Source organism: Elgaria multicarinata, chromosome 1 (genome assembly GCF_023053635.1).
Source record: "Elgaria multicarinata webbii isolate HBS135686 ecotype San Diego chromosome 1, rElgMul1.1.pri, whole genome shotgun sequence".
In the NCBI taxonomy this organism is placed as follows: Eukaryota; Metazoa; Chordata; class Lepidosauria; order Squamata; family Anguidae; genus Elgaria; species Elgaria multicarinata.
The window spans coordinates 172,687,056-172,702,604 of NC_086171.1; the positions used below are offsets into that span (position 1 = coordinate 172,687,056).

A 15,549-nucleotide genomic window follows, 5' to 3' on the forward strand; every position below is an offset into this window, starting at 1 on the left:
CAATATACTTGGTGCTGTTGAGACTTATTGGGACTTGGAGCTTCTGCAGGGGCGAGGGACTGATTTAAAATGGTCCATTGCAGGAGGCTGATGGACCCAGATGGTTTCCAATGGCACTTGGGGATTTTCCTGTCACTTCAGCAGGCAATTCTGTCAAAGCCCTGATTGACCTCTGGAATGGCCTGGGCAATTGACACAATCACTCTTGAATGTCCTTTCCTGCTGTGTACAGCCAAATGAGCTCATTTCCCCCCAGAATTTGGGGTTACTGAAACGAATGGGATGATGACTAGGGTGATGCCAGTGAAAAGTCAGGATGGGTCTGACTGAAAGCCTATTCTGTTTATCTAGATCTATCTGAATCTGCCTTCAGGATGTGTTATGCAACAGACTGCTTCGGTGGATGATCTGTGCCAGGAACTGGACAGGGGGAGTGTGTCCCTGTTGGTTCTGTTGGACCTCTTAGTGGCTTTTGATACCATCAACTGTGGTATCCTTTCAAGGTGTCTGTCTGGAATGAAGGCCGACTGGGGTTGATTACAGGGAGCATATTCTCATTTATGGCTCATTTTCAAGACTTTAAATAACATCCCTGATTGCTTTTCTGGCATCTTATTACCATTTTACAAAAACAGAAGATAGAATTAGCACACAAAATGGAATTCTTCTTGATGTAAAGTAACTTCATATATATAACATTTAAAGCAAACATAAAGACACATTTCATGCACAGGTTGCACCCTCTCCTGGTGAAAAACAGCATATGCAGCGGTTACGAAAACAATAATAATTATGTGAATTTTCTTAACCCAGACCTGTTGAATCTCATTTACTACAGGTAACAAAAAACATCATATTTATTCTTCTCATAAATAGGGAAGAATATGTTTGGGATTATAGCTTCAATATATATAAAATAACCTTCATTATCAAATTATTATTATTAATATTCATTTTTATGATAGTATAGTGCGTTACAAAGAATTAGGGTGCTTCCAGATGAGGCCTTATTCATAGAAGTTTACCCTGCATTATTCACGGATGATTACAGGAGTCCAGATTACGTTGTCTTCTACTTATGGCCTTTCTGTCTTTTCTTACTTCTCCTTTCACTTTTTTCCTTAATGCAGCCAGTCCGTTAAGGACAAAAAGATGGAACACCTGCACAATGTCTTCTGATTGCTCGTGCTAGGAGTCCTCTGTAGCACCCTGCCCCAAAGAATTTGCAGATGCAAGGGAGATAACAGAGGAAAGAGAGGCGAACAGAGGCAGAGGTAAACAGGGGAAGGATCTTGATTACTGCAGCTACTTGAACTGCAACCCTGTATGTATGTACTCAAGCAGGTCCTATAAAATTTAATGGAGTGACTCCCAAGTGTGTGTGTAGGATTACTTAGGTTAGATGAAGCAGGCTAGGGAGGAGAGTGTAGTGTGAAAGGCATCTAAGCAGACTCCATGGCTTCCAACATCAGCCAGCTTTGTCTGCTATTTAGCCCAACCTGGAGCCCTCCAGATGTGTTAAGCCCCCATTATTCCCAGCCAGATGTATTAAACTCCTATTATTCCCAGCCAGCATGCTGGGAATGATTGGCCACGCTGGCTGGGAATGATAGGAGCTGCAGTCCAACACACACTAGATTGGGGAAGGCTGATCTAGTCTGATGAAGAGTTTCAGATAGCTCGGAAGCTTGTATACTATTTCGTGACGTTTTGGTTGGCCTAATAAAGGTATTGCTCTAGTATGAACTCTGGGGATTCTCTGAAGAGCCAACAAAAGCACTCTGTCTTTATTGCCGTGAAAACATGGACTTATAGCGGTACAGGGAAGAGTGGTCCATGGAAGCTGCGTTGGCGAAGCCTTTCGTAAATCTGACTCCCAGCTCCTCAGAGCCCAGCAACTGCCACCCTCGGCCGCTAGTGCGATCTGCCCCCGGCGTTGCCAAAGGGGGCTTTCCCTCAATGGTTTCGTCGTCCTCCTTCAGACATCCAATCAGTTCTTCTCCTTCTCGCGTCAAATCGCTACCTCCCCCCACCCCCTCCTCGAATAGTTTCTTCCTGCCCGTTTGTGTTCGGCGCGCGCTCCTATATCGCTCGCCCTGAGAAGTCCCGCCGCTCGTGTCTTGCTCTGCTCTGACTTCTCGCGACATCTCCGACCGCTCTCTTCCCAAGATGGCGGCTCTCGAGGCTGCTCCTGCGCCGGCTGAGAGCTGGCTCCGTACCCGAGATGTGCTCATGCAGGAAGGCCCCGAAGACTTCGGGTCGCTGCTGCTGTCGGCCCCTGTACTGGAAGGACTGAAAGCTGCCGGGTTCCTGAGGCCGTCTCCGGTGCAGCTCAAAGCCATCCCGCTGGGGCGCTGTGGCCTGGGTGAGCGAGCGGGGCCTAAAAGTGCACGCGGGAGGCGGAGCTTTGGGCTCAGCATAGCGGAGCGGGACGGGACGGGGAGAGGAGGCGGCGTGTCCGCAGTGAGACTGAGATGTGAACCCTATGGCAGGGGCGGGGAAGGTGTGTCCCTCCAGATGTTGTCGGACCGCAACTCCCATCAGCCCTACCCAGCATAGCCAGTGGTGAAGGATAATGAGCGTTGTAGTCTGTAGTCGTTCCCCACCTCTCACCTAATAACTTTCGTATGCTTAGTAACAAAGTTAGATTAAAGTTGACTGATTTTTAGTGTAAAAGCAAGAGTTATTTTACATACATTTTAAGCAATGTAATTGCCACAACATACCTTTTGCATTTTATTTCCCTCTGACCTCACTGTTTACAACCCACCTCTACCCCCATGCACATTCACACACGATCTTGTGTGTATATAGCTGCCAACCTGGGATGACACAGCATGCATCTGATGAAGTGGACTCCAGTCTATGAAACAGTACTCAATAATAAATGCCCCAAGGCACTTTTCTTTTCTTTTCTTTTCTGCAACATACTAACATGGCTGCCCTTTTGAAACTGATTTTAGGCTGTATACTTAGTCCAAATGGGGCTCTTGCCAGACTATCCCACTGTGTGAGGTGAGAGAACAACCAAGTACACACCCAGCATTTTACTGTGGCTGCATGTTATACAGGAAGATCAGTAGCGATGGTGAAGTTTTCTTCTAAGGAATATTGCCCATCACAACAAGTCTTCTAATTGAGGAACTCTGATAAGTTTCGAAGGGATATCATAATTCCTTCAGAACGCAGTTTGAAAACAATTGTCCTAATTTATGCACCTTCCTTGTCTTGACTTTCTGGTGATATTCTCCTGGCAGCTTCCTACCTTGTACTCTTTATTTATCTTTCAGATCTTATTGTGCAAGCAAAATCTGGAACTGGTAAAACCTGTGTCTTTTCTACTATTGCACTTGATTCTCTTATCTTAGAAAGCCCAGTTACACAGGTGAGTGCTATAATCACATATACAGTTTTGAGAGAAAGATCCATGTTGTGAATGGCCAAAAGTAACTTTGCAAATAAGTTCATAAGTTACTAGTTATCCGACATTTTACCTGTCTGCCTGCACATATGGATCTGTGCTACAACAAACGCTTCCAGTTTACATACATTTCCATTCTTTGTTGCCAGGAGCAGTGCTTATTCAAAAGTGAAACATCTCCCCTTTAACTCCAAACGTCACTGAATTTAAGAATTGTAGCCTTTTATTTATAGTTTCCTTCCATGTGCATTTAGAATTTTGAAGCTGCACAGTCCAGGTCCGGGCCCGATTCAAAGTGCTGGTATTGACATTTAAAGCCCTAAATAGTTTGGGGCCAGGTTATTTGAAGGAACGCCTCTTCCCATATGTACCTGCCCGGACCTTAAGATCATCTACAGGGGCCCTTCTCCGTGAGCCCCTGCCAAAGGAAGTGAAGCAGGTGGCTACAAGGAGGAGGGCTTTCTCCGCTGTGGCACCCCAGTTGTGGAATGAGCTCCCCAGAGAGGTCCACCTGGTCCCTACACTGTACTCCTTTCGTCGCCAGCTGAAGACCTTTTTATTCTCTCAGTATTTTAACACTTAATTTTAACTTAAATTTAAATGTTACTGTTTTAACTCTGTATTTTAATTTTATATCAATTTTGCTGTGTGGTTTTTATCCTGATTGTGCTTTTTATACTGTATTTTGTATTTGTGCTTTTAATCTGTTGGTTGTTTTATTATGGTTTTAATTTCTGTGAACCGCCCAGAGAGCTTTGGCTATTGGGCAGTATAAAAATGTAATAAATAAATAAATAAATAAATAAAATATTTTTTAACAGGGACAGAGCTGTTTAGTAAACTCTTGATTCAATCCCCACTCCTTCACAGACAGTTCTGGTGTAACTGTTATATATGACTTTATGCTGCCATTTAGGGATATTTTTGTAAGTATGATCTACATTTATTGATGGACTATCTGGCCAAAACTTAACTGTGGATGCTTCTAGCAGAGTGTATAAATTCCATTAAAGGGATGTCAGTTACTGATGATCTCGGCTATTCTGATGGGCAAGGGATTAATAAGCTAGAAGAAAAGTTTGTATATTTGGGGTTTTTGTTTTGTCTTTCTAGTATTCAGAGTTTTACTGTCTTTATTTCAGATTCTGGTCTTGGCTCCTACTCGGGAGATTGCTGTACAGATACATGCAGTTATTACAAGTATTGGTATCAAAATGGAAGGTTTGGAATGTCATGTTTTCATCGGAGGAACCCCTTTAAACCAAGATAAAATAAGGTTGAAGAAGTGTCATATAGCAGTTGGTTCCCCTGGTAAGACAGTATAGCATTGGAGAAATTTTAATAACATTTTATCATGTGCTACAAAAACAGTTAGATGCAATTCTCTGCAAACGAATTACGGAAGAGAATTTGATATCCTGTAATTAGAAAAGATGTGCAAAACTATTCAGGTATTTTTAGGAGGGTACTATTAAATATTATTTTAGAGACAGTATGTTTAATTGGTTGAACTATATTGATTGACATAATCATAGTTTCCATAAATTTTTGAAACATAAGGTGACTTCTTTCATTGGCAGGTCGCATAAAGCAACTCATAGAGCTGGACTATCTGAATACAGCTAGCATTCGCCTCTTCATTCTTGATGAAGCAGACAAGCTTCTGGAAGAAGGCAGTTTCCAGGAGCAAGTCAAGTAAGAGTAATATCTTTTGCAAAATGTCTTGTTTCTGCAGTGCATGTTCATATACATCTAGTGGATCTGGTGCCGGAATGGGGTGACCAATTTGCAATGTGTTTTGAGGGTGAAATCACTTGTATTTCCACGAAGTTAGATGCCAAAGTTAGATACCAGAGTTAATACAGAATCAATATTGGAGGAAGCCAGAACCCTGGCTTGTCAAGTTGTAATGGGCACTTTTTAATGTGTTCAACCAGAGTATGTGGATAAGCTATCACCTCTTGGGACCTATCACCTGTTCTCTGGATCTTTTTGCAGGTTTGAAGACCTGACTTCAGATATAGTAATTCCTTCCTTGAAAGAGTTTACGGTCCCTGCTATCCTTAAAAAAGCAGTAGAGTGACCCTTATTCAAGAAACTGTTTGTACATCCTGAGAACTTGGATAAATGTCCCTTCTTAAAATTTCCCTTTCTAGTTAAGGTGATGGAGAGGATGGTAGTCACCCACCTTCAGGTGTTTTTTGAGGAAATTCATGATCTAAATCCACATGTCTGGGTTTGGGAAAGAAACAGTCCTTGTAGATTATGTATACCAAGGATTTAATAAAAAGGAAATCCTTCTTCAAGGCTGCATTTCATTAATACTATAGCTTATGTCAGCAAGAAAACTTCCCAAAGTAATTCTGGACTTTTCTCATGTGATCACCTTTAAATTGTACCTTCTTTCTCACTCTCTTTTTGTGTGTTGCTTTGGGATGGCGTAGCCCTAAAAAGCACCTTAGATTGGTTTAACTAAATAAAACAATAAATGAGTTGGTTTAAATAAATAAAATAATAAATGAGTTGGTTTGAACAGTGCTTTCTATTCCCCTCCTTCTCTTTTAGTTGGATTTATTCTTCTCTACCAGCCAACAAGCAGATGTTGGCTGTTTCAGCTACCTATCCTGAATCCTTGGCTCATACTTTGACTAGATACATGAGAGATCCCACCTTTGTGAGGCTGAATCCCACTGACCCTAGTCTGATTGGTATGTATGATGTTGTCTTGCACTTCTACACAACCACCCCATACATAAAAGATGTATGATTAATTCTAAAGCTTACCGTATTGGTAAATAAGTGTTTTGCACCATATTGGTGCACACTTTTATTAATTGTTAAATTTGTTGCCTTTTCTCCAGTGACTTTTTGTGTATGTATAACATATAAGCCCATCATGTTTTGGCTAGGGTTAAAGCAGTACTTCAAAGTTGTGAATTCTCACCCATTACCTCATAAGACTTTTGAGGAGAAGGCTGAGCATCTACAAGAGCTGTTCAGCAAGATTCCTTTCAACCAGGCCCTGGTCTTCTCGAATCTACATAGCCGGTATTTTGTGCTTGCTTTTTTTTTCTAGAGTGTTTAAAAGAAATGAATTATTTTGGTGTTTGATAACAGTGCTTCTATTTCAGTAAATGAATGTCTAAATGTGAATCGCCCAGAGAGCTCTGGCTATTGGGCGGTATAGAAATGTAATAAATAAATAAATAAATGCACATGATGCTGGGAGCAAAAGCATTTATGTGCAACAAGCCAGTCAGAGCAGTGAACTTACAGGGCTGAAAGATTTGTCATCTAAGGTTTAACATACGATATAAGGCTGAATGTAATTAAAATGGAAGAATCAGTTTGTCTCCGAAAAGGCTCAGGTCCTATTTTAACATCTCTATTTTTTTTATCAATTATAAAAGCAAAACCGTCATTAGTCATACATATGGTAGATGAAGCAATTGGTGGAAGGGAGGAAGGTTCTGATGGAATGGACTATGTGCCTGGATATTACCATGCAGGAAGCAATATGCCCCTAATCTGTAATGTCTTATCTACATATAAGTTTTATCTAGATATTATTCAGCATTTTAGGGAGCTGTCAAACGGGAAAGTCATGGAAGTGTTAAGTTAATACATCTTGTCCCGTCTGTCTTTCTCTTTTTGAAGGGCTCAACACCTGGCAGATTTACTAACATCCAAAGGTTTTCCTGCTGAGTGCATTTCAGGCAAGTTTGTAGGCCCTTTGTGTTACTTTGCTGAACCTGATATCAACAAAATTGGTTGACTTTTAAGGCACGTGTGTCTGTAAGCAAGTACTTTGTTCTAGGCTGTAATCTTATACACACTAAGACAGAAGTAAGTTCCGCTGAATTAAGTAGGACTTACTTCTGAATAGATAAGTATGGGATTTCACTGTTAGTCTGGAATATTATGCCTAGCAGATTACTAAAGCATAGTGTTCCAAATTGTATTCTACTCTGAGCATTCCCACTAAATAAATTAGAAGTGTCTTAAGGACTGGTTGCACGTTTACTGGATTTCAGCTTTGATCAATGGCTTTCTTCAGCTTTTAGTTTCAAACATTTAAAGCCAATTTGGATGGCTTTAAAAGGGGGTTGGATAAATTCCTGGAGGAGATGGCTATCAATGGCTACTAGCCCTGATGGCTGTGTGCTATCTCCAGTGTCCGAGGCAGTAAGCCTATATGCAACAGTTGCAGGGGAACATGGGTGGGAGGGTGTTGTTGCATGCTGTCCTGCTTTGTTGGTCTCTGGCCAACAGCTGCTTGTGCTCATGTCCTGCTTGTGGGTTTATTATTATTATTATTATTTATTTATATAGCACCATCAATGTACATGGTGCTGTACAGAGTAAAACAGTAAATAGCAAGACTCTGCCGCATAGGCTTACAATCTAATAAAATCATAGTAAAACAATAAGGAGGGGAAGAGAATGCAAACAGGCACAGGGTAGGGTAAGCAGGCACAGGGTAGGGTAAAACTAACAGTATAAAGTCTGCACAACATCAAGTTTTAAAAGCTTTAGGTTTCCTGAGGGAAGCTCATTGATCACTGTGTGAACAGAGTGCTGGACTAGATGGACCCTTGGTCTGATCTAGCATGGCTCTTCTTATGTTCTTAAGTTTGAACAACACAGAGCAAACTACCCTAATGATTCTGCTAATAGGTTTTTTGGTTCCTCTCCTTGTCCTAGAGTTTAATTTATTTGTCTTTGTTTCTTTAGGAAGTATGAATCAGAATCAGCGACTTGATGCCATGGCTAAACTCAAGCAGTTCCATTGCAGGGTCTTGATTTCTACTGATCTGGTAAGCTTTTCCTATTAAATAAATGTTTAGTTTGCAAATGTATTTAATGTAGAACTGACTTGAAGGATCTTGACACTCCAGTCAAAACTAGCACACCCTTGCTTCTGACATTTTTCGTATTTAATAATAGAGATAATACATCTTAGAAAATGTGGGTTCCTTGCACTCAAATACATTGTTAATCAAATTTGATAAGAGGGAAAATAATTAGTTACCATTTTAAGAAGATATATGCCACTGTCAATTCCCAGCACGTATTTGAACATTTTTTCCATTAAGATTTATACAAATATAATTCTGAACAAAACTGCTAGTTAAATGTCTCAGAACCGTGACACTTTCTTATCTACAATATTTATAGACTAGTTTAATTGATCTAAAGAAGTTGTGTGCTTTAGATTTCATTGAATCTAATACAGTTAATACTGTATTACTGTAGAATTATGTTTCTGGATCCAATGAAATAAGTTGTCTTGAATATGACTGTGTTTTTTTCTGGATTGGGCCTATTGGTTTTAATGAAACTATAATGAATACCTGCTGTATTAGAAAGATTTTTTTTCCTGAACTAAAGCAAACTGTTTTTATATCTTGATGTATATATGTTTCTTCATTTCCATCTTTCCTGAGATGTCTTGGAATCACAGCACACTGGAATAATTGGGAGGAACTCTAAACGGATAACCTGTCTGAAGTGTTTGGCTTTTCTCTTACTCACCACTATTGCCCTTGATTTCCCCCCTTTCTTCCTCTCAGACTTCACGTGGAATTGATGCTGAGAAGGTGAACCTAGTCATTAACTTAGATGTGCCTTTGGATTGGGAAACATACATGCATCGGATTGGTAGAGCTGGGCGTTTTGGTAAGCACTGCTTTGAATTTGATCTGCAATGGCATGTGGTGGATATACAACTCTGTCTCACTAATTTGCCTCTTTGCTTTGTGCAGGAACCTTAGGGCTAGCAGTGACGTATTGCTGCCGTGGGGAAGAAGAAAATATGATGATGAAAATTGCACAGAAATGTAACCTTCGGCTTCTTCCTCTACCAGGTACAAAATGTCTCTGTTATGTTTTGGAACTTAGTGCTTGATTTTTGAGTATGCCCTTATGAATGTGCCTCAGAGTTGATAATGTAGTCACCTGGGAGAAGTCTCACTGAATTCAGCGAAGCTTACTTCTCAAGCATGTTTAGGATTACACTGTCAAAAACACAGTCATTGTTCTATTATTATGAATCCTAAGTGGCTAGTGAGTTTTCTGCATGTGAATGTTGAATTATTTCTGATAAATTATGCATTGGAGTTTTTAATTTATGATTAAATTAAGTCTATAACATTATAATTATAATATAATTAAAGGCCCAATATTGAAGACATTAAATAAACAATACATTTTATCAAATACACATTTTGGGAGCTGCTCAATATGAAAATCTTGGGCCTTTTACAGTATAATAGGTGGGAAACAATTCACTTTATTTTCTGAAAACAGGACAAGAAGCAATGGTTTAAAATATGATGGTAGTAGAAACAGGTTCCTAAATCTGTATGTCAGAACAGTTCAGCATTGGATTAAATTGCCCAGAGAGGTTGTGAAAGAAGGCGGCACCTGTCAAGACTATTCTATTTTGTGGACAGAGGGGTTGGACTACTTGATTATTGATTGTTTTTCAGCTTTGGCCGTATTTCAGAACCTTATAGAAATATTTTTTGCTTGTGGCAGTGTTTTTGTATTGCTCTTCTGTCCTGTTTTCTTTTAAAAAGCTAACAGATACTTTTAACCATCTATTAAAATACATCTAGCACATGCTTGTATTCAAAGCACATTTAATTTAAATTGAATGTTTCCAAATTCCATTTTCTGGATTAAGAAATGCTTGGCTGTACATTGTGGGATACAGAAAGAGTAAAATGTAAAATGTACTTTTTCTCTTCCCCACATAATATAGGGGATGCTTGGTATATGAATAAGCAGAGTTGAAATATTCAAGTAATTTTCATTATGATCTTGTGACATTCCTTAACAGCCAGTATAGCCATGCGTGTTTGGGAAGAGAACTCTATGAATTGGTCTTGACTGATAGTATTTTTTTTCTTGAAGAACCTGTACCTCCTGGGCTGATGGAACAGTTTGAAGGTTGGGATGTAGAAGTTACTGCTGTCCCATATCCCAATGCTTCACTGCATGCATCTCTGTTGCCAACTAAAAAACCCGAGGGGACAATGCAGCACACAATAGTAAGCACCAGTGCACAGATTTTTCCTGCTGATGTTTCTGAAAATCCTTCTACCACCAAACAAAAAATCAAACAAAAGCAGCTGCTTAAAAGCAGAATGGAGCATACCAAGACAAAGATAACTAGGAAACCACAGTCTTCTCATAGTATCCCGCAGCAGAAGTGCCAGATGGAACCTGATTTCAAAACTGAGCAGCTGAACAAAGAGGTGGAAAGGGAAGCTTTAAAAAATACACTTCCTAAGATCCCTTGCTTATCATCTTTTAAAAACCCTCAGTCCACCAATACATGGAGCATGGCTGAATTTGTTGAGGATTATGAATGCTTCATTAAGGAAGGATTGGAGAGAGATGTGGAGATTATAAGAAGCTATACGGGTCCTGGAGAGTACCGCAAACACCCAGAAAGGGATGCCTTAGATTGGAGAGGAGTGAAATCCAGAACACATGTGGCATCTACTGCTGAGGTGTTGACTGCAGAGTCTGATAGTGATAGTAGCTCTTATAGTTCTGAATCATCTACCTATAGCGGGGAGGACGAGTCATATATCAAAACCTCTTCAGATACACAGCAAAGAGACAATTGTCTGCTGTCAACAAATCAGACTGTTCAGAGACATTCTCAGCAGTTCAGAGATGTGCCAGAGCAGTTCCCAGATCCTTCTCTGCTCCAGAAGAATATGAAACGGAATGGGAAGCAGAGCAAGCAGAGTAGACAAAGTCAATCCTCTCGCACCATCAAGCCCTCCAAGAGAGAGACTGCACCCCAAGACAAAGGTGCTCCTTTCCCTCACAGTGTCAGTCTGAATTCTGAGGAATGCTGGCGAGCATATTACCAAGCATGGCGGGCCTATTATGCTGAAGCTTCTCATTCATGCTATCAAACGTATCTGAGACCATTGAACATGCTGACTGCTTATCATGCCAATGCAGTCTATTTTGAAGAGCTGTTGAGGGGTGATAGGTAATGGGAAAGTGGTGATATTTTCTCCCCTAATCTAAACTTACTAGCAGAATATTAGGCCACCTGTCATCTTCGAGTCATTCCATGTATGTATGGTTTTGTATACATTTAAGAAGGTGAAATGCTTCAGCAATGTTGTTAATAAATAGTAAATAGTACATAAATAATATTGGAATTTGTTTTCCATTGTGTGGATACTGAAGGATTGACTTCATGGCACTACAGTCAACCTGTTTAGCTGGCATGAGCTACATAAGAAATATGCCGCACATGGTCATTCTTGTCTCACTTGCATATGCTCTTGCAAAATAGTGTTGTCTTGTCTTATGAATAGTAAGCATTGTATTTGTGCAGGTTTTAACATGCTCATTTCTGGAACTCCGTTTTGGGATAGATTGCCTGTTAAAATATATAGCCCTTTTTTGTATTTTCTCTGTGATTTCAGATGAGTTCAGTGTGTACTTCCAAACTTGTGGGAGATGGTCTTTCTCCTCAAGATGGCTATATTTCTGTCCAGTTAAATTATCCACTCCTTGAGAGGTGAAATGGAACCTAATAGCACAGAATGCTACCTTCTTCCTCAAAATGGTTCATCTTGCTAATCTCAAGTGGTTAGAAGTGGATAGTATGGGCAGCAGGACAAAGCACTTGTAGCTAGTTGAGATGGAGTGGCAAAATACTTGATCTAGAGCTGTTCAGTCTGGGCCCTAAAACTTTCTTTAAGGCTTTTAACCTTAACCTGCTGTTTGAGAAACAGATTGCAAAGAATATTTAGAAAAGTAGGCTCTTCAAAGTAACAAGACATCTTGTCCTAAGTATGATTTCTGTTCCTGATGACATGCATTCTTAGATCCTTTATAGTATTGCATAGATCAGCCTTCCCCAACCTAGTGCCCTCTAGATGGTTTGAATGCAGTTCCAACGATTCCTGACCATTAGCCATGTTGGCTAGGGAGTTGACGTCCGAAGCATCTGGAAGACACTAGGTTGGGGACCTTCCCTGTTTTTTAGAGAAAGCAAAGTGTTTTTTATTACATTTTTATCTTATTTATTGAAGAGTGGTTGCATACATATATTTCCCAGCCCTTCTCCCCCAGTTTTGCCCTCAAGAGAACTGAAGTAATATAGGCTGAGTGGTAGTGATCAGCCCAAGGTCAACCAGTGAGTTTTGTGACTTGGGGGGGCATTTAGCCCCTCTACTACACTGTCTCTGATTTTTAGCTGTCATGATAAATAACATTTTGAAAATATTGTTTATGAAAACGGCATGACCAGCATCTGTTGTATTGTTGGGCATTTGCCATATGTCTTCACTCTGTGGCTCTTCATTCATGCATCCTTTTTATTGGTTGTCAGGAAATGCCATGGCCCCTACTGAGCTACAGCTGTAGCGGCTTCTGTTTAGAAGTGGCATAAATAAGAAAACGTATCTCAATTAATGCATATTGCTGTTTTAAATAAAATTTAATTAAAACTTCATAACTAACACTTTCAGAGCTAGATTGGGTTGGCCATGTGATACGAAAGATTTTTAATTATATATATTAAAAAAGCGTATGAAGCTATTATAATTGGACCATCCTCCAGTGGATACCAATATCAGACCTGCAATGCATAAGGGAAAACTTTAATTAGAAATGAAATTACCTATTAACTCAGAAACTAATTGCCCTGCTTTGTTTCAGCTGCTCTATATCCTATCTGAAATCTTGACATGATGGGAGGCTGAGTTGGTAAATGCATGAGTAATGCTATAGAGAGAATCATGCCTCTCCGTCTTGTTAATTCAGACCTTGCACAGGGTGATAAAAGACAATATTGCTGCAGTTTGACTTTTCTTCCCTGTGCACAACTATGCTTGCAGTTAACTTAATCACTTCTTTCAGTTAACCTAATTTATGGCAATGAGAAAGAGGATAGTCGTACGCCCTAGACTAGAGCTCCAGTGTGTACACACAACTTCCCTACACACAAATGCTGGCCCATTTATTTCAGTCATTCACTTTACATGCACAAAAACACCCACCCCATTTAAAGGAATGGAAGAACTTATGGGTAGGGTAATTACATTGGCCATTGTGGGATCTTAATGATGGAGCCCCTGCTCTAATGTTTGTGGATATCAAAGTGCTCTTAGAGCATTTCCAAACAAGCCCTTTTTTTTGTATCTCAGGGCCAAACTAGACAAATGGTGGGGCAAATAGCTTTGGGTGGGAGATGTTAAAACTTTGCCCCCACTCTCTCCCCTATGAATCCCCACCCCCCTGCCTGCGGTTTTTAAGAAAATCTTGGGAGATCCTAAACTAAGGTCCTCCTGTATTGTATCTAGTTTAGCACTCAGATTTTTTTGCTTAGTGCACAACCCACATTGCTCATTTGTCTACCCAGCTGAGTTTTGTGTATGTGGATGACACAGTTCACTTGAGGGAGATAGCACTATGCTTACCCAGAATCACATGAAATTGTGCCTTTCATACAGTTAATAATTACATTTGTAGACTACAACTAGGGCCCTGAACAACAAGAAAGGGGGATCCTTCTGGGATCACCACTTGCTATTTGATTCTAAAATTATTTTTACATGTAGCAGAGGTGATAAGCTTGCACACCAAGGGCCACACTGGAGATCAGCGAGTCTTCCAATTACAGGATAAACTGGCTTGGGATAAATGGGGGTAAGAACTCCCCTGCATAACCAGCTTTGGAAGCGTTCACAGGAACTGGGCTCGTTCTTTGATACAAATGCTGTACTAGATGTGTTTTTGTTTTGATCCAGTAAGCCTTTAAATACTTGCCAAGAGAGGTGCTGTGCTAATAGTTAATTAACTGAAGTAACGTTTCAATCCAGAGCAGTTGTCAGCTAATGGAAAAGTATGCCTGCATTTGTTTCACAACGGAAACAGAAAAAAAATGATGCCATCTAGTGGGTTATTTGGCTTATAACAATTGAAAGCAATATAGTACCTGTACTATTACTGAATCATACTATTCCTTGTTCAGCACCAATACTAGAGCTATACAGTTTTCAGTTTTGTTTGTATTGGGCTCTTCCTTTGCTTCCCAAAGGAATCTTTGCAGTTTGTCTTCTAATACCTTGATTTAGGTTTCCACTGTCTTCTTTTGCTTAACCTTCTGTTCTTTGTTGATCAGTTATTAATTGCTCATTAATGTAAGCTGCCCTATTGCGACCTGAACTCTTAAGTAGAATTTCTGATCCCAGAATGTTCTGAATAAGAATATTAAACCAGTCAAGGCCAAGTGTTGCAACATTATCTGAATATAATCATAAACCCAAAAAGTTTGTTTTTTAATGGACCCCAGAATTGTTGTTTTAAATGGATGCTGCTGTTTTTATACTGTTGTTTTTATGTCTCTAATGGTTTTAAATTTTGTATATTTTTAATGTTTACTGTTTTTAGCTTTTATGAACTGCCCAGAGAGCTTTGGCTGTGGGGCGATATATAAATGTAATTAAATAAATAAATAAATATTTAAATAATAACTTTTTATAACTACCAGTTCTGTACATTTTGGAGATGCATGTTATATTGAAATGGCAAACATTTAATTCCTGCAGTACATGGTATGCATTTTATTTATAGCCAATGGAAGAAGAGGACCAAATCTTTATAAAGTGCCTAATATTTTCGAGTTTGAGAAAACAACACAGTCCCTGTCCACAGGCTTTCATTTATCCCTAAATGCAGGGTTGTTTGTTTGCAAATAAAGATTTTTGAATAACTGGAAAATTTGGAAACATTAGGAATGCCTGCAGAGTTGTGCAGGGTGGTTCATATATACTGTTAGCATATCTGACTGCTGTTCCACTAATGGCTTGGCACTAGAGGGGCCCTGCCACGACACAGGCTCTGAACACCAGACCTCACGTCTGCCACCACTTCTTATGGGGCGACACAGGCTCTGAACACCAGACCCGGCCGAGGCTACTCCCTGCTCAAGCCAAGCACCACCGCTTGATACGCCTGAGGCAAGGGATAAAGCCCACCTTCCTCCAAACTATGTGGAGAAAGGGGTTTAAAATGGAGAATGGATTTTAATATATATAATAATGTGCTGTGAGTTATATCTTCTTAGGTGAATGATTGTCAGA

General features: G+C 39.9%; 1 protein-coding gene across 1 annotated transcript; it reads left to right on the forward strand.

Moving 5' to 3' along the window:
* The first annotated feature begins 2,164 nt into the window (after window positions 1–2,164).
* On the forward strand, window positions 2,165–14,867 carry DDX20 (DEAD-box helicase 20). Its single transcript, XM_063143068.1, has 11 exons — window positions 2,165–2,365; window positions 3,291–3,385; window positions 4,564–4,732; window positions 5,002–5,116; window positions 5,987–6,129; window positions 6,331–6,469; window positions 7,079–7,141; window positions 8,160–8,238; window positions 8,995–9,100; window positions 9,187–9,288; window positions 10,340–14,867. Exons 1-11 carry the CDS (start codon window positions 2,170–2,172, stop codon window positions 11,440–11,442), a joined length of 2,310 nt encoding a protein of 769 aa, XP_062999138.1. The 5' UTR covers window positions 2,165–2,169; the 3' UTR covers window positions 11,443–14,867.
* Window positions 14,868–15,549: the final 682 nt, after the last annotated feature.